Below are 25,127 nucleotides of genomic sequence, written 5' to 3'. Positions count from 1 at the left end.
TGTGAAATGTATTAGACAGCCCTGCACAGTTAAGTGACAGTGTGCAAAAGTATTCATGTCATTCACCATGGTATGAGGGAAAAATGGGCACAACCGCTGCGGCGTGTCACGGGGTGCACCCAGCTGCCAGGTGGCTGAGGTGAAAACTCCCCCGGTGCGGTTCGGACCAACTTTGGGGACCGTTCTGTGAGCTAGGGTGACACAGCGTTGGCAGACAGCGCCGCCTGCCCGATCGCCTGTCAACAGGCAGAGCCGCCGCTAGGAAGCAGCCGTCTGCGGAGAGGCAGGCCGTATCACTCAGGCTTTACCCCGCTAAGCCAATTAGCGCAGGCGTTGAAGTCCCCCGTGTCAACACAAACTAACAGGTGCCCACACCTCTGAGGGGAACAGGAGGAGGAGGAGGAGGAAGAGGAGGAGGAGGAGGAGAGTATGAGGGGACGGCCACCTCCACGAGGCATACAGTGCCTGTGCGTGACTACTGGAAGGGTCATTGTATGGAAACACACACACACACACACACATACACACACACACACACACACACACACACACACACACACACACACACACACACACACACACAGGTGTTGACCTGCACACACCTCTTACAGATTTGCAGTGGAGAGTAAAAGGTCAACATTACACATTCCCCAGGACAGATCAAAGCCTATTAAGTAGGACCTGCAAAGGAGACTTTATGTTTGTGCTCTAAAACTATAATGCAGGAGTTTGTTAGAGGGTTACCGTAGGGTTGAGTGGAAGGGCGAAATGCATTTTATGGTCTGTTAGTAACATGATCTCTGTAAAAGCAACATAGTAAAATTATAATACCTTTGTTATTACCCAGCTCATAAATACCTTTCTACTTCCTTAAGATTGAATTGAAAAAGAGCTGCCAACTACCGGGCCATTTTGCCATATAAACTTCTGTCATATTGTAATGTTAGGTACGATTCTATGGTTGAGGTGATTAAGTAGGACTGAAATATTCTGTTGATGAGGTTTGTGTCCCAGTGAATAATGCACAAACAAAACTGACGGAATGGTGTGTGGCGTGTGGACACAGCATCTGGAAGAATCGTTACACCACTGCCATCAAACACATGCGCACACACACACACACACACACACACACACACACACACACACACACACACGCACACACACACACACTCTAATATATGTCCACACCATTGCACTGAGTCATAGTTTGCCCATTAGGATTAAGGAAGAGGTGTGACGCTATTACCAGACAACAGTGTAATAGAGCTGCTCTTTGATAATGTACTCCAGATTTGAGCGTGACACAATAGCGCTGCTATTGTTTATGATCCATACTGTATTAATCCAACTGATAAGTAGAAGATCAAAGTTTTTTAGTCCATTTTTGTTTCTCGTTTTTTTTGTAATCAGACACTTTGGCGCTTATCACACACACACACACACACACACACACACACACACACACACACACACACACACAAACTCAGTCAGGATTGTGTGTGCTAATCGACTCCTGTGTGTTTTTGTTGACAGGCGTTAGAAGGGGCTCTGATAGAGTATTGTAGCTGCCCAGCAGGTCATGGGGACACACCCAGGAGCCCTATTCTAAATCAGGCTGTCTGTCAGACCCCACCACTGTAATCTGCTGTCTGATGCCTCAGTGGTGTCTCTCATAGTAAAGGTCCGTCTCACTCCACATACTCCCAGTAGTCTCTGTCATTCCCCTTACTGGGATCAATAAACCACCTTCCGACCAGTGCAAGGAGACGCAGCAGCCACCTTTCTCCGACGTGATGATATAACAATTTGTCCTCATCCCAACATCATATTGACGTACTGTATCACGGTTGGTTACCTGGTTCAAAAATGGGGGATGAAGTTAAATTCAGTCCATCCACATGGAAAATAATGGGAGAAGTTCAAGCTTCAAGATTCATACTGACCTGATCCCAACCTTGCTTGCCTTGTGAACCTGTGAGACACAGGCGAGGGCCCATTGAACCTTTGGGAAACTCTAGGTACCCCCACTGATGAGGTTATTGTAATCTGATTGGCCAAATTAGTCATTGATTAGAGTTTCTCCAGATAGACAGCAGATAATTAATTAAGTGTTGCTATCAGATTTGCCTCCAGGAACAAACATTTTGATTCAGTAAATAATTGATGAGTTTTGAAAGGACTTGGTGGTATCTAACTGGAGACCAACTGGCTAAGGCCAGGCCAGTAACATGCCTGTACATGCCCCCCCCCCCCCCCCCCCCCCCCCCCCGTGATTTAAAAAAAAAAAACAGCATTGTCCTTCGTTAACAACTGTCTATTTTCCTGCTCTCTAATTCATGGGGGGATTAATCAAACAGGCTCTCTCTCGTATCATTAAAGGACACAAGAGGTTTTCAGTTAAGAAGCCGTTGAGTGTCTCACTTCAGACCATTTCCTGTTGCAGTTTCCTTCTCTCTCTTAGACAGTGGACACATTCCAGCAGGAGGAGAATTCACGGATGAGCACTATCTGAAGAGAGCAGCCCCAAATGTACCCCCCAAAAATACACCCAGGGATTGAAACAGGAAATCATTGATGACCTTCATGTTGGAGTTGAAAGAAGAGCGTGTCTAATTATAGCTCGCCAAATCTGGAGAATGCACCGTGTAAGCAAATCCAGATCTATTTCTAGATCGAATGTAAACATCTAGCCGTCCACGCATCAATATTCGACTTACAGAATTCTAATATTTAGATTTAATATCTAACTATGACACTATTCATCCTCCTGGAATGTCTCCTTTGGACCCAGACGTATTTGAAATATCCACATCCAGATTCCATAAATTCTTCACGACTGATAACTGACAGCTCATCCAATCCTCGGTGACCACTGAATGGATTTTTAATACGCTCCTCCTCAAAGAAGGCCCTGTCTCTGTATACAGCATATGCAATATCACAGAAGCCACACTAAATTTAGTTGACCTCTACAGTACCTCCGTTGTTACCTTAGGGCCTCAGCACACTGGCATGCAGCTCAGGCTGACAATTTAAATACCCCATCTTCGAGACAATGGTAGATACGATGGGTTTCATAAGAGGGGTAAAGACCGGGACATCCCCCTTTTTCCTCTGTTATGTCTCTGTTGTGCCTCTCTAGTTTGTTGTTGATCAAACCCACCGTTATTTCTGACGTCGATTCATGTTGTTTATCCTTCAGGAAGTTCCTGAAACTTAATATGAATTGTTGCTAGGAGACCATGTCATGCCAGAAAATAGTAGATTAAGGCCTAGTGAGAGGAGCAAGAGAGTGCCAAACAAGAATACACGCACAGAGGGCGGGAGAGAGATTTCAAACATCCAAAATATCCTGTGCCTTTAGCTTGTTGTTGTATCTCTCACTCACACACCGCCTGTGAGTGCTTTTGCATGGGTATCATGGGAATGGGCCTGACGTCAGGTCTCTTCCGTTCATTCAGGTGGTTGAGGAGTGGAAGTGCTGAGCAGAGCAGATCCTCACACCACTAATCAGCACCTCCCCCCCCTCTCTCTCCCTATTTCTCTCTCTCTCTCATCAAGAACTTCCTCTCAATGATCAATAACTTATCATTGTTATTCGAGATTTCCTTTCTATTAACCCATGCATGAAGCAGGCTTGTGATCATATGTTTGGTGAATCTGAGTGGTGTTCTGGCAGTGTTCTGGTGCCATGTGTTTTACTCGTTGCTTGGCTGACAGAACCAGCCCTGTGCCCTGCCTCAGCCCAGGCCCAGGCTCACCCTGTCTCTCTCTGACTGCTGGGCAGTCAGGTTAGGCTCACGTAGATAAACATTCACAAATGGATAAACATTTGGCAGCCAGAGGCATATGAGTTGGGTGATATTTTAGCATATTTTTAGAGCCTTTGTGAGATGTTTTAAAATGAAACAGGAAGTTGGGAAGTTTATGCCTCTGGCGCCCACCCTGCTACTTCCCTCCCCTGGCCAAGAAAGAGGGGGTGAGCATCAGACTGCCTGTCAACAGCTTTGCGCCTGCCAAAGGCTCGCCAATCACTTCTACATTTGTTGACTTAACAAATAAATATATTCAAAACAATTTATAACCAGTCATCCATCACATCACATAATCATAAGAAACTAATTTTGATTGCGACTTTGTTTTTTTGGGGGGGGGGGGGGGGCTGAACTGTTTTAACCCTTAGTGCATCATACCCTGTGCTAATGAAGACATTAAAAAGTTTAGTTATTTTGGAAACATTTATTGTGCCATTTAGAAAAGTAGCCACAACACTATAATTAGATTCAATAACACTTTCATCTATTAATAACACATATTTACGCATGGAGACACTCAAATATAAAGTAGGAATAATATTGTCAATACATCTATTACTAAACAGCTAAGTTAATGTGGCAAAAATGATTCAATAATTTAAATAAATATAACTTTATTAACAAACACACAGCAGCAGCCATTAGCAGATACAGTCCGGTGGAAGCTGGACATTGGCACAGGTTGGCAAAGGGGGTGGGCTCAGGACAGGTACTGTTCAAACTCACTGCGGTCCAGATCATACAGCATGTCCAGCTGGACCTGCTCCAGGTAGAACTCCAGGGAGGGGCCTGCGGGGTACATCTGCACCTCACAGGGCCTCAGCTCCCCCTGCACCCCCAGAGAGCCATGGCAGGCTGGGCCGGGACCTCCATACTGAGGCGTGCCGTGCTGCTGACTGCTGTAGTAGCCCTGGTGCTCTGCCAGGTACGTCTGCGGGCCGGGGAACATCTGGGGCTTGTTTGAGATGCCTGCCACCGGGTCTGGGTACACTGGCACGTTCAGGAAGTTCACAGGCATACTGAAGTGGTTGGCAGGGGTGCCCGGGTGGTTGGCCGTGTCTGGGTGGGCTTGGTGCTGGCTCTGGATGAGGTAGTCGAAGTCGTACGGTATGGTGAAGCCGTGGTTGCAGAGGGCAGAGTGAGGGGGAGAGGAGGTCTCCCCGGCCTGAGGTTTGGAGCTCTTCTTCAGCTGCTTCTTCCTGCGAGGGCGGTATTTGTAGTTGGGGTGGTCGATGGTGTGCTGCACCCTCAGCCGCTCCGCCTCCTGCATGTAGGGCCGCTTCTCGGCCAGAGACATGGCCTTCCAGGTCTTCCCTGCAGGAACCCAGTCACATTAGTATTCAACCCTGCACCGGTAGGACACTTATACAAGGCACATTAGGTTCATCTATAGCCTACAGTACCTACACTTTTCAAACAGTGTCATTCATCATCAGGCTAAATAAAGTTGTATGGCAGTTACTTGGAGTCTTATAAGTAGGCTAAAGGCAAATTAAATAAAAAATGGGAGTAAACGTACCCAGAATTTTGCTCAGGTCAGTATTCTCCAGGTCCGGGTTGAGTAGAGCCAGGCGTCTGCGCTCGTCCTTGGTCCAGATGATAAAGGCGTTCAGCGGCCTTCTGACTCGCAACTCAGCCGATGGTTTCGGTTCCGGACTGGAGCAGCTGGAGTCGGAGTTCACCGACAGCGGACTGCATGGGCCGGAGCGTGGGGAGCGCACCATGGGCATCTGCTCGCTGGCGGACGACGCAGCAGCACGGAAGTCGTCGCTTTCAAACATTGCCTTGGTTGCGCAAAGTTCGAAATTTGGGTGTATCCGATCAAAGTACATGGTTTTCGTAGGTCCTATAGGTTTATCTTCCCAAAGGCCGCTCTCATCCTCCAGTAGTGATGGGGACAGATTATATGCGCTCCTTCCGCCAATAGGAGGAAAGGAGGAGTGGATTTAAGGTGCGAAAACCAGGTGTTTTCTCAAGTCAGTGAAAGATCTGATGCCTCAATCAACATGCATCATGAAACCAAAAATATATAATATTTGACCTCTTTGAGAGTTCTTTGAAGTCAAAGCTGTATACGGTTATTATAACCTACTGATGTTTTTCTTGTTTTAATGCATAAGAACACAACTTAACACAATAACCAGGCAGCATAACAGAAAACATGCCAAAATGGGACATATTCCCCTGAGAATGTTACCCGATTTATGTTAGTCAGTCTAATGCTTTTTTTTGTTGAAACAATTTATTTCCCTTAAGACATACGTTAAATTAAATAAATTCAGATCAGAAAGGTTTAATCATCAACGTTTTCTGGCAGAGCGTGTTACTCATTATACAAACCATGGGTCACGTGCCTATTGCCATCGACACTATCCTGACCACTATCTCCATCAAAGCACATTTTACAGAGATGAAACAAACATGATCAAGGCAAGTTTATTATACGATTACCGTGCACAAATACTGACCCAACAAAAGAGCTATCCTAACTTTCGATAAGGGCACATGACATGAGTTTTATACACTTGTTTATGACAAGAAAAGGAGCCCCTCTAAAGGATTTTTTTAATGTGCTTTGACATTAACTAGGCTATATATCCATCGCTTATACAAGTACACAACATAGCCTACAAACATCTCTATTTTAACAGGCCTTCTCTGAGATCAATGTTGTGCAGTGTCAGGTTTTCTGGAGTGATAAGGTTTGTACAGGAAGTTTTAAAAGGTCAGGAAAAGAAAAACGTTTTAAAGCTACAAGGGAGTTTTACTCTCCAGAGGGCTAGCTTGTTTATACCCTTAACTCATATTGTTCTTCTAATTTGAGTCTTCAGGGGTCAACAAAGGAGCTATTGGGTTGGCTGTAGGCCTAATAAACATGGCCTTAGTCGTCTCGTCTGTACTTACAGTCATTTGATTTTCGATGTCCGTGGACACATTAGTCAGCCCAATAAACCATGTTAACCAAAAACTTCTCTCGGTTTCAACGAATAATCCCTGTTTTCTTTGAGTAGTTTACACATTAAGGACAGCCGGTGCATCTTTACTCAAACAACAGAGGTCATTACAGCAGTTTATGTAAATAGGCCATGTTGAATCCAGAATACACAGGCATCATGCCTGTCACAGATCTGGCTGCACCTGACTGGACTGTTTTGTTGTGGCGGATGATGTGTGTTTTGACCATTAGCTGTCATGTAAGGTTTGAAAAGGTCTATGATGCGAGTCATTGTCAGAATACACTTGGCAGTGTGCTCCGTCCATGTCTGCCTGCACCTGTAGCTACGGTTTTGTTGTGACAGACGAATTTCTGTCATGAAGGACTGTCTTTAGGCCACGAAAAAGAGTAGCCTATAGAACTTGACACCTTGATCAAACAGACTGGTTAATGCCGATGTGGCTTCGTTCCATTAACAGGGTGATCAGGGGGTTTTCTTTAAGCTAATCATCTTTTACTCTCTTCAAAGCGGAGGACTCAGTCGTGGCGTCTAACGAAACTTTGGGCCATCCAAGTTAAAAGCTTCGTTTGTTGTTCATCTATACAATCTAGATTGCTTATTAGACAGTCTAATGATACCAAAATGAAGTAATCGAATTTGAGGGAAGTGTTCCTATTTAGGCCTAGACAGGCCAAACAAGCCCTTAGGCTACTCTCATTTAGGAGTACGTTAAATAGGCCTGATAGCCTGCTCTGCCGTTTTGTGCTGTTGCCATTTTTTCTCTTATAAGAAATTAGGCTATTATGAATTAATCTAAGCGATTAATCCAGCAAATATATTCAATGACTTTAGTTTCCCATTTCGTTTGGAAACGAATTATTCGAGTAGGCTAGACTACAATGCAGACCGGACTAGTGAAAATGCTATCCTTATTCCCATTCTGAAATAATCAGTAGAAAAGGCTGACACAAAATCATCTAAATTCATATTTACGAACAAAGTAGCTTAATTTTCTGTTTTTATGTTCCTATGCATATTCAATATTTCTCAGGCTGTTAGAATAAGAGCTGGAATCCACATAGAGTGTCAAACCGAACACACATTCAGCGGCCGTGTGAAAAGCGCTAATGGATTTAATCAATTAGCTTGAATGGCTCAGCATGAATACAATAATGTTAGTTTCGCCTGTCATATGTAAATTGAGCAAATATTGGACAATGGTTGAAGAATGTTTGACATTAAAGTTGTTTGCTTGTCCTCTTAATTCTAACGGTATAGGCTATAGGCTGATTTATATATTTGCTTTTTAGGCTAGGTCTATACAATTGAGAGAGTAAACTTAAATTTAAACTTAAAATTTGAATGTAGCCAATTGCCGGTAGACGTTAGTTTCTGAGCCATTGGGTTCCCAGTGAATAGTTAATGTTGTTAGTGGATAGTTAATAGGATGACAGTAGGCATTCTAGACAGGCTATCAGTGAATTGTCTCATGCTCAAACAGGGAGAGTACTGTTGAATGGCCACTATGATGTCTCAGTGGGGATTGTTCTCTGAGGCTTTCTGATCACAATGTTCTATTGTATTGGACAGAAGTCATATGGGACACTCCTCTCCCTCCTCACTCTGCATCTGGCTGGCAGGTAGAACTCTGCATCCAGAACTCACAAGAGACACTGACAATGGAGTAGCTAAACCTTTTTCTGCTACTTTCCTGGAAAATAAGGGCTTTTTCTTGTACTTTCCTGGATTTCCTGGATTCTGCTTGGATTTTGGAGATTTCTTCCAGAACTGGCCTTGGAATAATCATACAATATGTCCGTGGATACACCTGTTGTTAAATATGAGATGACTGTTGTCTGCCCCCTGCTTGGCTGTGAGGGGGTAAGTGACATGGGATTGATAGAGGCTGAATGAAAGGACCATCACTCAGACAGCAGATCATGCTTGGTCAACCTGATCATGTGCCTGACAGAGCACATGTACTGTTTTACAGCACATAGAGAATACAAAATTTCAAGTCTTGGAACTAGAGCTGTTTCTGGTGGGGACATTCTGTAATCCCTAGCAAAATCATATTGTACCTTGTAGGCCTATGCATTTTCTGTGTTGGTGCCTCATACCATCCAATCACCACAGCACCCAGCAGCTTTGTGGGATGGCAAAACCAGGTGGAAAATGGAGAGAGCAGAAGATAAATAACAACAACAAAAAATAACAGGAGGATGTAAAGCAAGGCTATGTGTCTTTGTTAATTAAGCTCTGTATTCCACTCCAGAACCCTCACTTTACCGTTGGCCCATGGAGATACTTTCCATACAGAGGTTCCCCTGCCATCCGAAGAGTTGCTTTCTCCCACGCGGGGGCCCATTGTGTGTGGGTGGCTCAGCTGACTGTATATTCTGAGAAGCTATATAATGTATTGTATGGGCACAGCATGCTGGCATCAGATACACTCTCCCTCCCCAGACCCAGACACCATTCTATGCAAGGACCCAGACCCCAAACTCTGAGCTCTAGCTGGCCTCACACTCCACAGTAAACAGTGTCCTGCCCTGCCCCATACTGTATACGTGGGGTTAGCTGAGGGGATTACATGCCCCCCCAGGGGGAGACTGGGCCTAATGTGCCCTCATTAGCGGAACACAATGACGTCCCCACCTCTCAACACAGATAACACACCAGGCTCAGGCAGACCCCAAACAGAGCTGACAACACCAACACACTCCCCAAACACACGCTGTATACAGCAGTCTGGCAGGAGTGATGGGAGGGTATCCTTACAATCGTACATACAGTATCAACTAGAATGAATGAATCCGATGTCAAGAATGCAAGAATCAATTTAAAATTAATTTACAGGGAAATGTCAACTTCTGAGCCTTGATTTGCCACAATGTAAAAAGCTCTGCTATGTCTATGAGGCATACGTCCTTCCTTTGTGATTCATACATGAAAATCATTCAGTACAGAAATATCTCACATTGTTAATTTGCTCAGCTTTGAGAAACCCTTACAAAAGTGATCAACTCAGCCGAGCCTAAATACAATCCTATTCATTGCAAATGAGGAATTGTATTTCAGACCTGGCTTCTGATAAGACCCTTATCAGCTGATTTGAGTGAGTTTGCCCAAGTCTTTTATTCTCCGTGCTGTTGAGCTTTGGTATTTGATGGAGTATTGTATTGCCACAGCAGGCCGTTGCACTATATCTACAGTCCCAGGCACCTCTCATCTCTCCTGTGCTCAGGTGAACACTGCAACCTCTCTTCCCCATTCAACTAAGATCATGACTTATCCCCTTGTGCAGCCTTGTACTGCTGTATATCTGCCTTGTATATCTGCCTACCCGACTGCCCGACTGCCTGTCTGTCTGTCTGTCTGTCTGATTATCTGTCTGTCTGTCTGCCTGTCTGTCTGTATGCCTGTCTGTCTGTCTGATTATCTGTATGTCCTCCTGTCTGCCTGCCTGTAAGACTGTCTGTAGGTCTGTCTGCCTGCCTGTCTGATTGTCTGTATGTCTTCCTGCCTGCCTGTATGCCTGTCTGTCTGTCTGCCTGCCTGTCTGTCTGATTTTCTGTATGTCTTCCTGCCTGCCTGTCTGTCTGCCTGCCTATCTGTCTGTATGTCTTCCCGCCTGCCTGTCTGTCTGCCTGCCTATCTGTCTGAATGTCCTCCTGCCTGCCTGTATGCCTCTCTGTCTGCTTGTCTGCATGTCCCCCTGCCTGCCTGCCGGCCTGTCTGTCTGTGTGTGTGTTTAACCCTGACCCTGGCAGACAGGGCAGACATGGCTCCACTTAGTTGTAATTAAAACTAATTATGAACTGGAATCAGACCATAGCCCTCAGACCTGTGAGACTTAAATGGCTACTCACAGATATCGGATTAAAACCAATTATCTCATCTGACCTGATCCAACAACGACAATCTTTAAATGTTTAATTACATAGTGTGAATTGGATAGACTCAGACATTAGATTATTTTGAGCACAGAAAAAGAGAAAACGCTTGCTAAATCCCCCAATCCAATCATTTTAAAGACTTGTCTGAGTATAGGGGCCTTATCTTGGCCAGTTCCCCACTTATTTGGTGTTTAAATGTTTACCTGATGTTTTACCCAACATTTGTGCAATTGGGCCTGCACAAATAAAAAGACATTTAGACCAGTGTTGATTTTTCAGATGACCCCCAAGTGAAAAGCTGTAATGGTCTCTCTTTATACCCTTACATTGTAGTTGAAGATCTGATCCAGATACAAAAGGATTTCTGCTGCTTTGAAGATAAGGGCCTTTGCTCTGCCATAAACAATGATTGTACAGTTTCTTTCCTGTAGCGTGATTTATATAAACTATTATGCTGTAAGGATTTGGGGCTTGTTTTCCTGTCACGGCTTGACATGCAGAGTATCTGCTACTTATTGCTTATTATTGGCAACAAAAAAAAACTGAACCATGAGAAACTGCCCCCTCCCCTCCCTCATGCTACTGTACCCTATACTTTTAGAAAATAAACTAACTTATATCATACCGATGTGAAATATTTTATATTAAGTTATTGTATTTAAAAAAAATAAAAAAAATAATGAATATTTTATTTTGGTTTTTTTTCTTTACATAAAAGACATGACATACAGGCACTGAATAACAGAACATGACAGGACAAAAAACAAACAAACAATACATTACATACATCCCAGAAATGAAATGATAATACAGGGAACATGTATTAAAGATAGGCAGATCTCCTGGAGAAGATGGTTTCCCTCCCTCACAGTTTTACAAGGTATTTATTTTATATATTAAGTTATTTTCAGTTAAAATGTTTATAGAAAACCTGGGCAACATTATTGACATTGACTGAGGATCAATTTCAAGTTAATCAAACCATAGTACAATCCATTAATTTTACAATCACTGCATCATCAGTAGGCACACCGGGAAAGACTGGTAGTGGAAACTATAAACACAATGCTAGTTGTTACACAAAAACACACACACAAGCGTGCTTCCTTTGATAGTTTGATTTCACCAGATATTCTATGGCAATGGCCCCTCAAGACAATGTCTGCCCAGAATACCAAATTATTTATAGAAAGCATCAGAGCAAGTTTGACTTCATAACATAAATATGGGATGACGAGTGTGAAATCAGTATGAACAATCACAAGTCTCAAAAAGCAATGCAGTTTATTCTGGGCTCACTAACGGCTAAGCACCATGGGATTAAGTAGCAAACTTTTCACTCAAGTAGTGGGGAAAAGCTATTCTGAACTTCAAGTATGTGTATGCGTCTATCGGTTTTGATCAATCATAACTCAATAAACAAAAATAAACAAGTGTTGATGCCACTGAAACACGAGTTTGCAGCATGTTAGTCAATAACATTTAATTACAGTAGTTACAGTTAGTAAAATCCTTATTCTTAGAACATCAATTTGAGGACTAGACTGTGAACTGCAAAAAAAAATCATCTTTCATCTGATGCAGACCTATACTAGGTCTAATGCGTTTCTGGTCTTAACAGAGACATTGCCAAGAATGGAATGTCAGGAATGTGACATCCTAATGTTGAATACCTCCGCCAAGCCTATCGGAAAGGATCATCATTTTCATAGTGATCAGGAAGTGTTTTGCAAGCGCCGCAAGAACTATATTCATGGCATTTTCAAAATACCTTTTCCGACACTGGTCATGGTGCTTCAACATAACAGGGGCAGAGCCGGAGTGTGTGCCTCTGATTGTGTTCCAGGGGGGGGGGGGGGGGGGGGGGCAGGGGGTTGAGAATCGTTTGAACGTCTAGCCCAGGATACAGCTGCCTATGACTAATTTCTAACTCCCCCATCTACAGCCAAGGCAGCCCATTTCACATGTAACACACATCGCCAGGCATCCTTTTCCTGTTTTCATTCTTTGAGTTATCTTATTTTCCTTATTTCCCCCTCACCTGTTACAATCCACGTTCCTTCCCTCATGTTGCACAAGTCATTTTCTCGGTCTGGGCTCTGACAGGGTCATTAGAGCACTTTCATCTGAGTGTGATGGGTTACTAATAGAAATCATTACAGCTATAAGCTATGTCAACTATGTTATTTGGCCAGTGTTACCTACACAACCTATCCCCAATCCAAAGTCCTACGTTCTCTACACAAGATGTACTTTTACATATTGATGAAACCTCACCTCACATAACAAGCAGATGAACTGACTGAACCAACCAAATAAAATTATACAGACAAGTGACACTGCGAAATGAATGTACTGTAAAAGCAAATTCTTAGTTGGAAGGATTGGATGGATATATTTGGACATGATACTGTAGGTATAAGAGTTTTGTAAGCCTGTCAGCAACTTCCGTGATGAGATGCCAGCATGGCATTAATTTACATAGCCTACATCAAATCATGTTTATTTCACCAAATAACAGTTACGAGTTGTAATACTGGAGCAGTTTCTCGTCAGTGGGTTTCAGGATTTTCTTCTCCGCCATATTGACCACCCATCCTGGCGAGAGACCAAAGAAGATCTGCCTCACGTCCTTTCTCATGGAGAGCATGTGGTACAGCTCATCCTTAGAAATGTCCGGCAAAACATAGCCATACTTCTGAGCCAGGTCTAACCGGGCCTTCTGGATCTTTTCTGGGTCAGCCAGGTAACCCCTGTTCACAGCATCGGTGTAGTACGGGACCATGTCCTCCCCTGGTAACATTCGCTTTGGGATGGGCTGACCACTCAGGAAGAAAGGCACAGGCTTACAGAGGACCGCTGCAAAACAGAGAATGCAAAATGTTACTAATACTGTACATGCAGTGAAATAATGTGGCATATTACATACAGTGAAGTAGACTACAGGACTAACTGTCCCCACTCACCGAGACTTCTGGGATCATAGAAACATGTGGTGATGACCCCTCCGTTTCTTTCAATGGCAGCAATTGCTCCCTCGGAAGCCATCTGGACTTCAATGTTGACTTTGGCTGCAAAAATACCAGCACCCTAGGACAGACATAAAAGTGGGGAAAAACATATTCACATGATAGACCAAATCAGTAGCAGACAGAACCAAAACATTTTCAATCCGTCATGGACAACTGGTTAGACAGCACCACCTCCTGGCCGGATTAAATGGCCAAATACACATTAGAAGATAATGGCCTTATGCAAGTTTAGTTGCATAAACTGAAACAATTCATGGTGTGATGTTTCATTCCTTTCCCTGATCAACTAAATTACCTCATCAACAAGCTGGACACCAAAGTCCCTTTTGTGGGGCTGAATGGTCACTCCCCTGCCATTGACCAGCTGTGTCAAGTCTATGGGCTGAGTCGGGTCAACACGTCCCAAGTCAATCAGGTACTGCAGCCTCTTCAGGGACAACGGCTGGTACTGTGGCCGGCGACTAGGAAGAGAAGAACACAGTGCCACATGCGGTGGAATAATTACCATAAAACCTGCAGAACACACTTTATGTCAAGATGCAGTCAGGCCAGGGAAGACAACATGGACAACAACACACAATCGCGGGTGTCTTGTCTTGTACCTGTGTCCTTCATTGTATCCATATTTGGGAATGACAAGATAGAAGGGAGTTTGACCCCCCTCAAAGCCCAGACGGGGACGGTTGCCACGCTGCCTCTCTCCTTTGTGACCTCGTCCACTTTTACAGCCACCGTGTTGACCTCTCCCTCGCCTTCTCTCCTACAACATGACACAGAACAGAGATACAGCAAGCTATTAACGTAAGCTAACGGTACTAGAACTAAAGCAATGTCTCACTATGTCATACGCCAAGACAACGCCTTAATAATTATCTAGCTAACGTTAGCTAGATTCATGTAACCGTTAGTGTACAGTACAGTGCTGCAGTAAAAACAACTAATATGAATAGCATAAACCCCCTTAGCCCATAAGGACGTAGGGAAATACGAGCAAGGCAGTTAGCCGTGTACTGTACGTAGTGCTAAGTAGCTAACGTCTAACGTTCATGACTTACGGCTTTTTTGGTCCCCGGTTCCGGTCGTAAATTGGCGAGTGTAATACGAGGTAAATTTTGCAATACCTCCAACGCTTTCCCACCAGGTTTCTTGGTCAAAGACATGTTTCCACTCACAAGTCAACGTTGTAATCCAAGGACAAGACCCGCCATCATGGAATTCCACACGGAAGCGGAAGTTTACAGTCCTCAACTTATATCTGAACCAATGGCTGAAGAGGGAACAGAAAAACATCCAATCACGAAGTAGAGAAGACGGGAACTACAAACTGTCAGTGAGAGAGTGGCATGTCAAATGAGTTTGCTGAAACAGTCGTTTTATTTATGTCAACATTTATATTTCAGAGAAGCGATATTGATTTGAATTATCAGAAACCTATCCAGGAGTAGATCTTAGCATCGACACAGAAATCCGTGGCTGTCCTGACCGCCTCCTTGTAGACCAAGAGATTCACCAAGGACGATAGGCATCTGACTGTGTCGTCCTGCTCCGCCCCTGTGTAACGTTACGTTAGGCTACTAAATAGCCTGGTTAATCGATTCTCTTTGTATGTTTTCTACCTGTGCGTTGTATGTGCGGTAATAATATGTCAGTTCCATTGCCTGCCATTGTGCCTGCTGCTCGAAAGGCCACTGCAGTGGTGAGTTTGCACATCGTTTGATCACTGACCCCTGCAGACTGACGTTTTCCACATAGGCTGTATTTCTGTCTTTAAAAACTTGCTTAATTTACTGTAGGCTAGCTACTGTCATAAACATTTTTGTATCTGCAGGTGATATTTCTTCATGGCTTGGGTGACACCGGGTATGTAGAAATTATGCTACAGTAAAATGTCACTGTCAGTAGATTATGAACACTGTCAGTAGATTATGAAGGCTATGTACAGTAACCCACAGTCAGCCTCGTAGGTATACCTGCAGTAAAGACCCAGCTTGGCCTATGCACCTGCCAATGAATACTGAAGCACAAATGTTACATGATCTCAATGTAATACTTGTGAAATTACCATTTCACTATGTTAAGTAAATGTTTTGTTTAGGAGATCAAATTCAAATTCACATTTTCTGCTCAATAAATAGCCATGGGTGGGCAGAGGCTTTTGCTGGGATCAGAACTCCACACGTGAAATACATATGTCCCCACGCGTGAGTAGCAGTCATGGAAACAAGCACAGCCCTCTGTGCTGCATCTTCCACATGTGATTACTTCTATTCATGTGTTGCCTTCTCATTAGTATGACAATAACAAATATATATTTTCTTTTCTATTAATTGCCCAGTCCAATCATGCCCGTCACCTTAAACATGAACATGTCCATGCCCTCCTGGTAAGAATCAGAGTTTATAGACCTATTACTATAGAATGTTTACTAAATGAAAGAATATTAGATTCTATTCTGTCTCATGTCTCCTATTCATTTCATAGGTTTGACATCATTGGACTGAGTACAGACGCAGAGGAAGACGAGTCTGGAATTCAAAAGGCTGCAGAGGATGGTGAGTCTCCTCTCTAGCTGTACTGTTGCTTCATAGTATGGTCATTCTTAACCGTATGAGCTTGTGCTTGATTCATAAGAAAAACTAGTGGTTTCTTTCTTTTTAGTTAAAGCGCTCATAGACCAAGAAGTGAAGAATGGAATACCTTCCCACAGGATTGTTCTTGGTGGATTTTCTCAGGTGTGTTTTTGCATTTCTCAGGTTTTTGCATTTGCTGAAAAAGGTGCATTGACATGAATGGTCTGTAATGGAGGAAAATGTGCATTAGAAACACCTGACATTTTTATTTCACTCCTTACACTCACACTCAGTACCTAATGACAACCTGATCTTGGCGTGTGTTGGCATTGCGTGTGGCTGCAGGGTGGAGCACTGTCTCTCTACACTGCCCTGACGACTCAACAGAAGCTGGCAGGTGTTGTGGCTCTAAGCTGCTGGCTCCCTCTGCGCAGCTCATTCACTCAGGTACTGCTCTGACCATACGCAAAATACTTATGAATTAACATTACCCCAAACCAGTTATCAAACCAAATCACAAAAGATCAGTCAAAGCTGTTAAGAGCAGGGATATGCTTAATTTGTCAGGCCAGTGGTCAAGCTGCTGGAAATGTCCTGATGTTTCTCTTTCCCAGGCTTCAGCTAATATGGTCAACAAGGACATTCATTTCCTGCAGTGCCATGGTGAGTCTGACCCTCTGGTGCCCTTAGTGTTTGGTAGTCTGACAGTGGAGAAGCTGAAGACCATCGTCGGCCCAAACAACGTCACCTTCAAGACCTATCCCAGGATGCCTCATAGCGCCTGTCCTGAGGTTGGTACAGTATGGTCATGTACTGGAGTAGAGAATGGCGTAAGGCCAATGCTTGGATTATGATGAAGAATAATGCTAATGTCTTTCTCTCTCAATCTCTTTCTCCCTCCACGCCACAGGAAATGATGGATATTAAGCAGTTCATTGAGAAGCAGCTTCCTCCAATTAACTAAAGAACCAGCTATGGCCACCACACGCCAACACCAACTAGGTCCTTGATTCCTGCGACTCTCTGTCGACCCTTGGAACTTTTTACTGACTTCGCTCAATTCCTGCAAACTCTGATACTGTAGCTGTCCACAGAATCAGAGGCAGGGTAAGGGCTATTGACAGACCGAGAGCAGAGGTCTCAGAATACAGTATTCAGGACAGCCGCCATGCAATGCATCTTTCAATTGCTACTGTACTTTGTCAGTTGCCACTGTTGTACAGCCATTTGCTTGAGAAGCCTTCAATCTTCTCCTGGAAATACAATAGGGATTTGTTGTAATATTGCATACTGTATGGTTTAGGGATGTTCAACTAAATCTGTTGATTTGCAATAAATAACTCTTACAATGCATGGGTCTCCATTGTAGCAGAAACTGTTCTCATAATGTTTAAAAAATAAGAAGAAAAGAAAGGAGATGGAAAATAAGTGTATTGTGCTTTATTAGATCTATGAGAATTTAAATCTTATGTCAATTCAGTGGAAAAACTAATTGTTGATGTGTTGTAGTTTCACTATGTGTATATTTTCATTTAATTTAATTAGAAATGTATACTGTAACTATCAGAATCACCATATTTAAATTCACCAGAAAGATCTAGTTTCATGACCCAGCTCATAATTGTACATACTGTACATGTAAAACTATTCTTTGAGAAGAGCTGAAAGCACCACCATATTTTATAAATTAAGTTGCACCATTCAAACTATGATGTTGTAGTAAGATCTTCTGCCAAGGCACTTTCATGATCTTCTAAGTATAACATATTTTCACTAAAAATAACAAACACATTAAGGCTGACAATATACTGTACCTACACACAAATGCAGTGCTCACAGATACATGCATTTCCGTCATTAAACTATATAGAAAAGTGCAATATGAAGAGCTAGGGAATATATAAAAATATAAATATGTTTCGAAACACCTGTCTGGAGCTGGACCTATAGCATTTGTTCTTGCTCATTTCAAGGATTTAGGAAAGCTTAGAACAGGTAAACAAACAGTACACATTATTGTCTATATACCTGTCAATCTCTAAATGTTTGAACTGCCACAGGGTAGAAGTTCTTCCAGTGGGATACATGCGTCATCTAAAGCTAGGTTCAGATAGAACAGCTGAGATTGTTTTAAGCAGGTTTAGAGTGGAATTTGTTTTTGTTTTTGTCGCCTGCTGTATGTAGAATATCCGAAGTTCTAAAACGATGCAGGCATTTGATGATGTGGGCATTGTAAAACTAGTGCGTAATCCCAGCTGTGGTATCCAAGCCTGACATTATAAAAGCAGAGTGTGGGCAGATGGGAGGGTCTATGTCTCCGCGGGAGGCTCTTCCAGGCTCTTTAGTAGATCTGTATATGCTGAGGAGTTCATATAGCGGGGATACGAGTCTCTCTGCATCAGTGTGTAGATCTGCTGCTGGGCATCCTCGAACGTGTGTGAGGTGGGCTCCAGCATGTTGCGGTTGATTGCGTCCCTAACACGTGAGTCCAGGCTCACCTAGGAAGGAGGGCATAATGTACAGTTTTGACTCACTTTATTTAAAAAGGGAACATCTTGTCTTCTGAATAGCCAGAGCCATAACAGCCAACCGTGCCTGGGGCCAATTGCATTTAGAATTTCAATTTGTTCCCTTAACAGATTCGGAATGGAATTGGCCCCAGCCCTGAGGCTCACCTCACCTCTTTAGGGGACAGGATTGATATGAAGTCCTCGTATATCTGTCGTACTGTCTCCTCCACCATCGTCTTATTGGTCTCTTTCTTGAGCTCCTCGCAGGCTAGCCAGAACATCATGTTCTCCTCACTGAACTCTGTCCGCAGGAACTGCCGGAAGCAGCCTCGTCCGGCTGCACTCTTCATCAGCCTCTCGAATGACGAGGTCCAGGAGCGTGCATCATCAAGGGTAGGCTTAGGGCTGCATAGAAAGTTGTTGCTGTTATGAATGATCTAAAAAAAAGAGCCTTTTGAGGTTATCTCAAGATAAAACATGATTGGATAGGTAAAACAACTGCGTCCCTACACAGCTGTCGCCAGTCCAAGTCAGATCAGTGATCTCTCCGAGAAGGGGAGGAGGAAAGGTTGCATTTGTAAAGTAATCAAACCTGGTGTTGGTCCTCCTCATTACATGCAGTATTATGTTATTCTAATCTAGGACTACTCTAAGACTAATGTCGGCTCAATGTAGCCTCAGTGCTCTATACGTTACCTGTCCTCACAGTTTGTGGTTCCGTCTGTCTTCCTCTCATATGTGGTTCTCTGAATCCTCTCATCCTCGCCCCTAACAGTCAGACTGGGAGGGAACAAATACAGCACGTTTATCAGATGACTACATCAAATATATATCTCTGCGGGTCAATTGTGCCTCATTTCAGTATCTATTCACTGGTGCAGTACTGTAGGCTATAGCGAGGGAAGATTCGGTGTTGTTTGTTTCAAGCTGGCTGCAATCAACAGCCTGGCTGAGTGCAGAGCTCCCGGATATGCCTACTCTGCAGGGAGGGCCTGTGTAAACAATGCTGTAATTGAACTTTTCTGAACACCTGATGTAGCAGGTGTTCAGAACACCTGTAGCCTAATGAGGACCAGGTGAGAGTCTGGCATAAACTACTGGGAGAGCTGCGGCCGCCCACTGTAACTGTGCTACACAACAAGCAGGAATTAATTGAAGCAGACGAGGAGACAGCGGTTACTGCCCATGTCCCTAAGGAGTGAATTAACATGCTCTCACGCTGCACACAACAGGTCTAATAATTCCTGAGGGAACGGCCACTGGTGAGCAGGAGAGGAATACAGGCCAGCAGTCACCATCTGAAGTTCAAATGTGTATGGGAGAGATAACCTCTGCCCTCCCAGCTGGAAAGCCTGCCACCCCAGGTAAAACTACAGTAGCTATAACCGCCACTGCAGGCCAGCCCACTGCAGGCGATGCATGATTCCCAAACTGTGTCCGTTGGCCCTGTCATGTGAGACAGAGTGTGGGTGTCGAATAATCTCCAGTGTTTTCAGCTGGTTCTGGGTTTGTGTGTGTGTGCGTGCATGTGCGTGTGTGTGTCTGTGTGTGTGTGTGTGTGTGTGTGTGTGTGTGTGTGTGTGTGTGTGTTTGCGTGTGTGTGCGTGTGTGTGTGGTTGGGTGGGTGGGTGGCCAACATTTTTCTGTCTGCCCAGGTAAAAAGTGTCATCCTAGAATCAGCCTTGCTTGGTGTGGCCAGTAAGGGTTGCAGAGCCTACTGTACCAGGAGCAGCTGCAGCAGCAGCACCAGCAGAAGCAGCAGGCGTTCGAGGCGTTGGAGGAGGTGGCCCCCATCCCGTAGCGCGCTTGGAGGACGCTGGTGGCTGCTTCCTGGTGTATCTGCATCTGTCTCTTTCGCATCTCCACCCTCTGCGAACCCATGGGCTGCAGGTGAGGAAGCAACATGCAGAGTTTGAGATGCACCAGTTTCTAAGAAGATACCACTGCAACACAGCTACTGGTGAATGGATATTGTACAGAGGCCCAAACCCCAGCAACACTCCAAATCATTGCTCTAACAGCAAATCTACACATTTACTTTTCTAATCTACAGATTTTTTTTTTTTTTTACTTTTGTTGTTATTGTTATTTATTGTACTAGGATATGACAGGTCGGAAAGAGAATTGATTAACTAAATAATAAATCAATCTGACTGCCGCAACTACATCTGAAAACCCTCCCATACTCATCTCTGAGAAATGGAGCATGGAATCACCATGGTGTCGTCAGAAGCTTTCATGTCAGCTGGAGCGCGCATGTCTCTTGCGGAATGCTCTGCCTCTGACCACCACTTTAATGCAAAGATCCCTGCCCAAACTTGTGTGCGCTGCAAGGGCGATAATCAGAGCTATAGATGCATGGAACCAGATGACGATACTTAATGCCGTCAATCATAGGCTACGTTACCGCTAATAGTCAAGCAAGCACAACGCACGAACAGACCAATGAAAGGCAATTGGGAGCAGAGTGGATGAGAGAGATGGTTGAGCGGTAAAGATAGCGACAAGGCGTTGCTCGAGGACCGCAGCTTCCATCAATCGCATCCAGGAGATGCAGCAAGACTAACCTATTGGTTTCAGTTACTCACAAGGCATGCACAATACAATTCGTTACGATTGAGACAATATTAAAATACACTGACTGCCTTTAGAATAGGTTGGGCTAGTTTCCAGTTGAGAACATCTGATGCAAATTGTGTTGTTGTTATTATTATTATTATTATTGTGTTATTATTATTAGCCTATTATTATTATTATTAGCCTATTATTATTATTATTATTATAATTATTATTAGCCTATTATTATCTTGAGACCTTTGCATGAAAGAATCCTATGCAGAGAATAATTATGGTCCAGGATTGAGAAAATGAAAAATAATGGCAGCCCTTAATGTTGAATGCATAGAAATCATCAGAATGCAGGGATTAATAGCCCGTTTATATTTCAAAGAGAAAATTCCAATGTATTTGTACTCACTGTGTCACCATGAATGCCAGAATACAGGTTTTTGGCTCGATCAAATCCGTCTGCTCCGAGTTAACGCACCGTTTGGTTTTGTTTATGCGCATGCGTTTTTTCTCAATGAGCAAAGGTTTTCTGCGGTTCCAGTGCGCGCGTTTAGGGGCGGAACCGTTTTCACGGAGAGGAAAAAGGCAGCCACTGGTTATGATCATGTACTGGTTAGGTAGGCTATGATGTGTGTAGCGTAATGGAGCGGAAATATAAGTAATCCACTGGGGACTTATTTGTAGGGTATGGAGTCAAATATAATTGCATATTTTTATGCATTATAAGAGGTGAATCAGTGTAAGTTATTTCGTGCCAGAACTTCATGTCACAACTTATTTCGTGCCACAACCACCAGGCAGACCAATACAGTAATTTATCATTATTGAATAGGTTGGATTAATAGGCCATCAGAGATCCATGTCTTTTCCTCAGCTAGGCGACTCCCTCTGATTCATCTCAAATTAAGTTCGATAACTCTGGAAACCGCAAAACCCCTGTTTCGAAAACAAGCAAGGGCACCATCCTTATAGCGCAAGAATCTACACGGCATGTTATGCGGGCTCCAGGCTCTACTATGGCCGCAAGAGGGCAGTAGCGATCTGTATAAAAACGCTCCCCACTTGTGACAGATTCTAGGATCCAGTTGCTGTCGAATTACCTTGAGCTCTTGAGAACAGTCGCATAGGGATAATATCAGGTCCATATACCATCAACATTATGATGTTAAAAGCCTATAGGCAACTCAATTTCGTGGAGCTCCTATTGGTTTGTGAAACCTAGCCAGCTACAATTGACTGAAGAAAAAAAAAACATACATGCATCTGTGTCCAACCAGGTCCGGTGCACCACTGTATAAGTGGGCTTCACCTCCTATAAGTGGACATCTCCTCCTAGAAACGTTCAGCTCGCAAGAAGACTGAGAAGTAAGAAGAAAGAGATCCCTCGGGGGTTCCTGGGCAGCACTGCCAAATCTACCCGAGAGATTCTGTGGTTACGATGCCCCCTACAGCAACATGGAACATCCACTCTGCTTCTGCTGCATGGGGCCACAGCATGCCAAGGCGGGTCTGGTTCCATCTCCCGACTGCCCGGCCTGTGCTCTTCTTGAACCTATGGAGAGGCTCCTCCGAGTGCACTTCTTTGAGTGTCTGTCGCCGCTGCCAGGGAACGAAGATCCTGTACCCGCGCATCATCTCGATGTTCCCCTCCCGGAGGCTGTAGCAGTAGCTCCAAGCCTGAACCTCATCTCCTCCCAGCGATGCCTGAGCCGGAGACATTCGTGGAGGCAGGATGGGGCCAGCCTGCTACACTGAGAGATCCCTTCGCAAGAGCTACGAGAAGTAACATGACGACGGCTGACTCTCCGCCATTGGAACCTGACATCACCGCCGTCCTGGTGCCCAGCTCCTCCACCTGGGGTTTGGCCGCTGATGCCCAACTCCAAGGACAATACCACTCTGTCCTTGGCAGTTAAGAGCTACTGCGTGCTAGCCGCTCAGGCTATCGCTGCCACCTCATCCATAGCCATGCTAGCCATCTACATTGGCCAGCTGGCTAAGGGGCAGGCACCTTCTTCCTTGGAAGAGGAGCAGAGGTGGCTTAAGCTGCAGGGGCCGTCAGCAGTTTGTGAGAATCTCCACCTCCTGCTTAGGTGGATGTGGTGGTGGTGATGGCCACTTCTGTCTTCCAGCAGCGTCATCTGTGGCTATCTCTGACCACTCTACGAGAGGAGAAAGGCGTTCTCATCAATTCACCAGTAAGCAAAGCGGGGTTGTTTGGTTCTGCTGTGTCTAACATCCTGGAGCAATGTCGCAGCCAGGAGCAAGACTGGCTCCTCCTCGCTCGTCACCTCGCCGCTCCAGGGAAACACGGTGTGCTGGCATGTCTTCGTGCCTCGGTCACTGCTGTCACGACTTTGAGAAAGCGATGACAGCAAAACAAGCAGAAACAACCTGCTGCGGCTCGGCTCCGACGCCAGCCTTTGGGGTTGCAAGCCTGGTGCTGCCACCACCGTCTCTCTCTCCCCAGCCAGTCCAGAGTGCCCAGCCCGGCTTGGTCCCCACAGGTGCACCGGCTTATGGTGAGGCAGATGCTGGAAGCTTTCCTTCCCGACGACTTTTGCACCAGCATAGACCTGAAATGCCGATAACTCATCAGCATCGGATGTATCTGCACTTTGCCTTCCAGGGAGTGGCGTGCAAGTATACCAGACTCCTGTTTGGATATGCGCTCGCCCCCAGGACTTTCTCCATTTGTGTGGAGACGGCATTGAAACCACTACGCTGGGAGGGCATCAGGATCCTCGGGTACCAGGACGACCTGCTGGTTCTGGCTCCGTTGCCTCTTCTGGCTTCGACGCACACCGCTGTGGTGGTGAATCATCTCACTGACCTGGGGTTTGCCGTCAATTGGGAAAAGAGCGCTCTGTGGCCGGCCCGTCAGATTGTCTACCTAGGTATCAATCTGGACACGGGCACCATGAGAGTATGTCTGTCCGAACTAAGGAGAGAGACGCTGGAGAAGAGTCTAAGCATTTTCCATCCTTCTATGAAGGTCTCGGTTCTATCGGTCATGCGCCTTCTGGGTCTACTGCACCTGAGATGCACCCAGAGGTGGTTCGCACGGCTCCGTCTAGATCATGTGAGACAGACAGTGCCTTGTGTTGGTACCAAGGTCGTTGGAAGCGGACCTCAGCTATTGGAGGGACCAGCGCGTAATAGCGCACGGCGTTCCAATAGGCAGGGTGTCGTCTCACCTCGCGGTTCTCACAGACGCGTCTCTGGACGGCTGGGGTGGTACATGTCTGTCCCAGGCCATAGCTGGCTTGTGGGCCACCGGGGAACGGCGCCACATCAACCTCCTGGAGTTAGAGACGTGTTGCTGGTGTTGTGCCGCTTCGCCCACCTGGTAAGGGGACGTGATGTGCTGTTGCGGTCAGACAACCAGACCAGGTGCCCAGGGGTGGCTCACATCAACTGGCAGGGGGGAGTCCAGTTGCCGGTGCTTCACCGATTGGCGGTGGAGCTGTGGCGATGGGCTCAAGTCAACCTCCGATCTCTGATGGCGTGGCATCATCAATCATCATCGCAAATCTCCATGAGCGAAATAACCAAGTTGAAAATCTTTATTGATTATATTGTGCATTTTGCCGAGAACAAAATGACGGACAATGGAAATCAAAATCATTAACCCATTGACAGCTGGATGTGATTAAGTGTAAGTGAGTGTTCCCTTAATTTTTTTTTAGATATATACTGTGCTGAATTGACTCTTCATTCTAATGAAGAGCCAACATTAAAAAAATAATAATAATTGTGAAAAAAACATCTTTGTGATCCAGGACTCCTGATTA

General features: G+C 44.8%; 4 protein-coding genes across 5 annotated transcripts; 1 reads left to right on the top strand and 3 right to left on the bottom strand.

Moving 5' to 3' along the window:
- Positions 1 to 4,518: 4,518 nt before the first annotated feature.
- On the bottom strand, positions 4,519 to 5,599 carry sox32 (SRY-box transcription factor 32; the record flags this gene model as incomplete). Its single annotated transcript, XM_084453689.1, has 2 exons — positions 4,519 to 5,132; positions 5,338 to 5,599. 2 exons carry the CDS (start codon positions 5,597 to 5,599, stop codon positions 4,519 to 4,521), a joined length of 876 nt encoding a protein of 291 aa, XP_084309815.1.
- A 5,737-nt stretch (positions 5,600 to 11,336) lies between these two features.
- On the bottom strand, positions 11,337 to 14,923 carry mrpl15 (mitochondrial ribosomal protein L15). Its single transcript, XM_084451996.1, has 5 exons — positions 14,741 to 14,923; positions 14,288 to 14,445; positions 13,981 to 14,146; positions 13,620 to 13,743; positions 11,337 to 13,512 (listed from the first exon to the last, which is right to left on the bottom strand). The coding sequence occupies exons 1-5, from the start codon at positions 14,843 to 14,845 to the stop codon at positions 13,175 to 13,177; spliced, it is 891 nt and encodes a 296-aa protein (XP_084308122.1). The 5' UTR covers positions 14,846 to 14,923; the 3' UTR covers positions 11,337 to 13,174.
- Positions 14,924 to 15,027: 104 nt separating this feature from the next.
- lypla1 (lysophospholipase 1) lies at positions 15,028 to 17,504 on the top strand. Of its 2 annotated transcripts, XM_084452006.1 has the most exons (9): positions 15,028 to 15,381; positions 15,514 to 15,545; positions 15,821 to 15,886; positions 16,021 to 16,068; positions 16,167 to 16,237; positions 16,344 to 16,417; positions 16,601 to 16,702; positions 16,870 to 17,046; positions 17,166 to 17,504. In XM_084452006.1, exons 1-9 carry the CDS (start codon positions 15,313 to 15,315, stop codon positions 17,217 to 17,219), a joined length of 693 nt encoding a protein of 230 aa, XP_084308132.1. In that variant the 5' UTR covers positions 15,028 to 15,312; the 3' UTR covers positions 17,220 to 17,504. The 2 variants fall into 2 exon arrangements, with proteins under 2 accessions (XP_084308132.1, XP_084308133.1); XM_084452007.1 differs by lacking the exon at positions 16,021 to 16,068.
- Positions 17,505 to 18,564: 1,060 nt separating this feature from the next.
- LOC311327753 (regulator of G-protein signaling 20-like) lies at positions 18,565 to 21,804 on the bottom strand (the record flags this gene model as incomplete). The annotated part of the gene is made up of 5 exons (XM_084460845.1): positions 21,743 to 21,804; positions 20,489 to 20,649; positions 19,462 to 19,545; positions 18,936 to 19,170; positions 18,565 to 18,753 (listed from the first exon to the last, which is right to left on the bottom strand). The coding sequence occupies exons 2-5, from the start codon at positions 20,644 to 20,646 to the stop codon at positions 18,565 to 18,567; spliced, it is 666 nt and encodes a 221-aa protein (XP_084316971.1). The 5' UTR covers positions 20,647 to 20,649; positions 21,743 to 21,804.
- Positions 21,805 to 25,127: the final 3,323 nt, after the last annotated feature.

The sequence above is a fragment of the Borostomias antarcticus genome (assembly GCF_949987555.1).
Source record: "Borostomias antarcticus genome assembly, chromosome: 2".
NCBI classification, from domain to species: Eukaryota; Metazoa; Chordata; class Actinopteri; order Stomiiformes; family Stomiidae; genus Borostomias; species Borostomias antarcticus.
Note: the sequence above shows the minus strand (reverse complement) of the source record. Positions and strands in the feature narration are given on the sequence as shown.

Excerpts from the sequence above, each read along its gene's own strand:
- mrpl15 (XM_084451996.1), bottom strand. The coding sequence starts at position 14,845 with ATGTCTTTGACCAAGAAACCTGGTGGGAAAGCGTTGGAGGTATTGCAA. Across the intron at positions 14,147-14,287 it reads GGATACAATGAAGGACACAG|TCGCCGGCCACAGTACCAGC; the intron begins GTACAAGACAAG and ends TTCTCTTCCTAG. Across the intron at positions 13,513-13,619 it reads CTATGATCCCAGAAGTCTCG|CGGTCCTCTGTAAGCCTGTG; the intron begins GTGAGTGGGGAC and ends TCTGTTTTGCAG.
- lypla1 (XM_084452006.1), top strand. The coding sequence starts at position 15,313 with ATGTGCGGTAATAATATGTCAGTTCCATTGCCTGCCATTGTGCCTGCT. Across the intron at positions 16,069-16,166 it reads AACATGTCCATGCCCTCCTG|GTTTGACATCATTGGACTGA; the intron begins GTAAGAATCAGA and ends TTCATTTCATAG. Across the intron at positions 16,238-16,343 it reads TCAAAAGGCTGCAGAGGATG|TTAAAGCGCTCATAGACCAA; the intron begins GTGAGTCTCCTC and ends CTTTCTTTTTAG.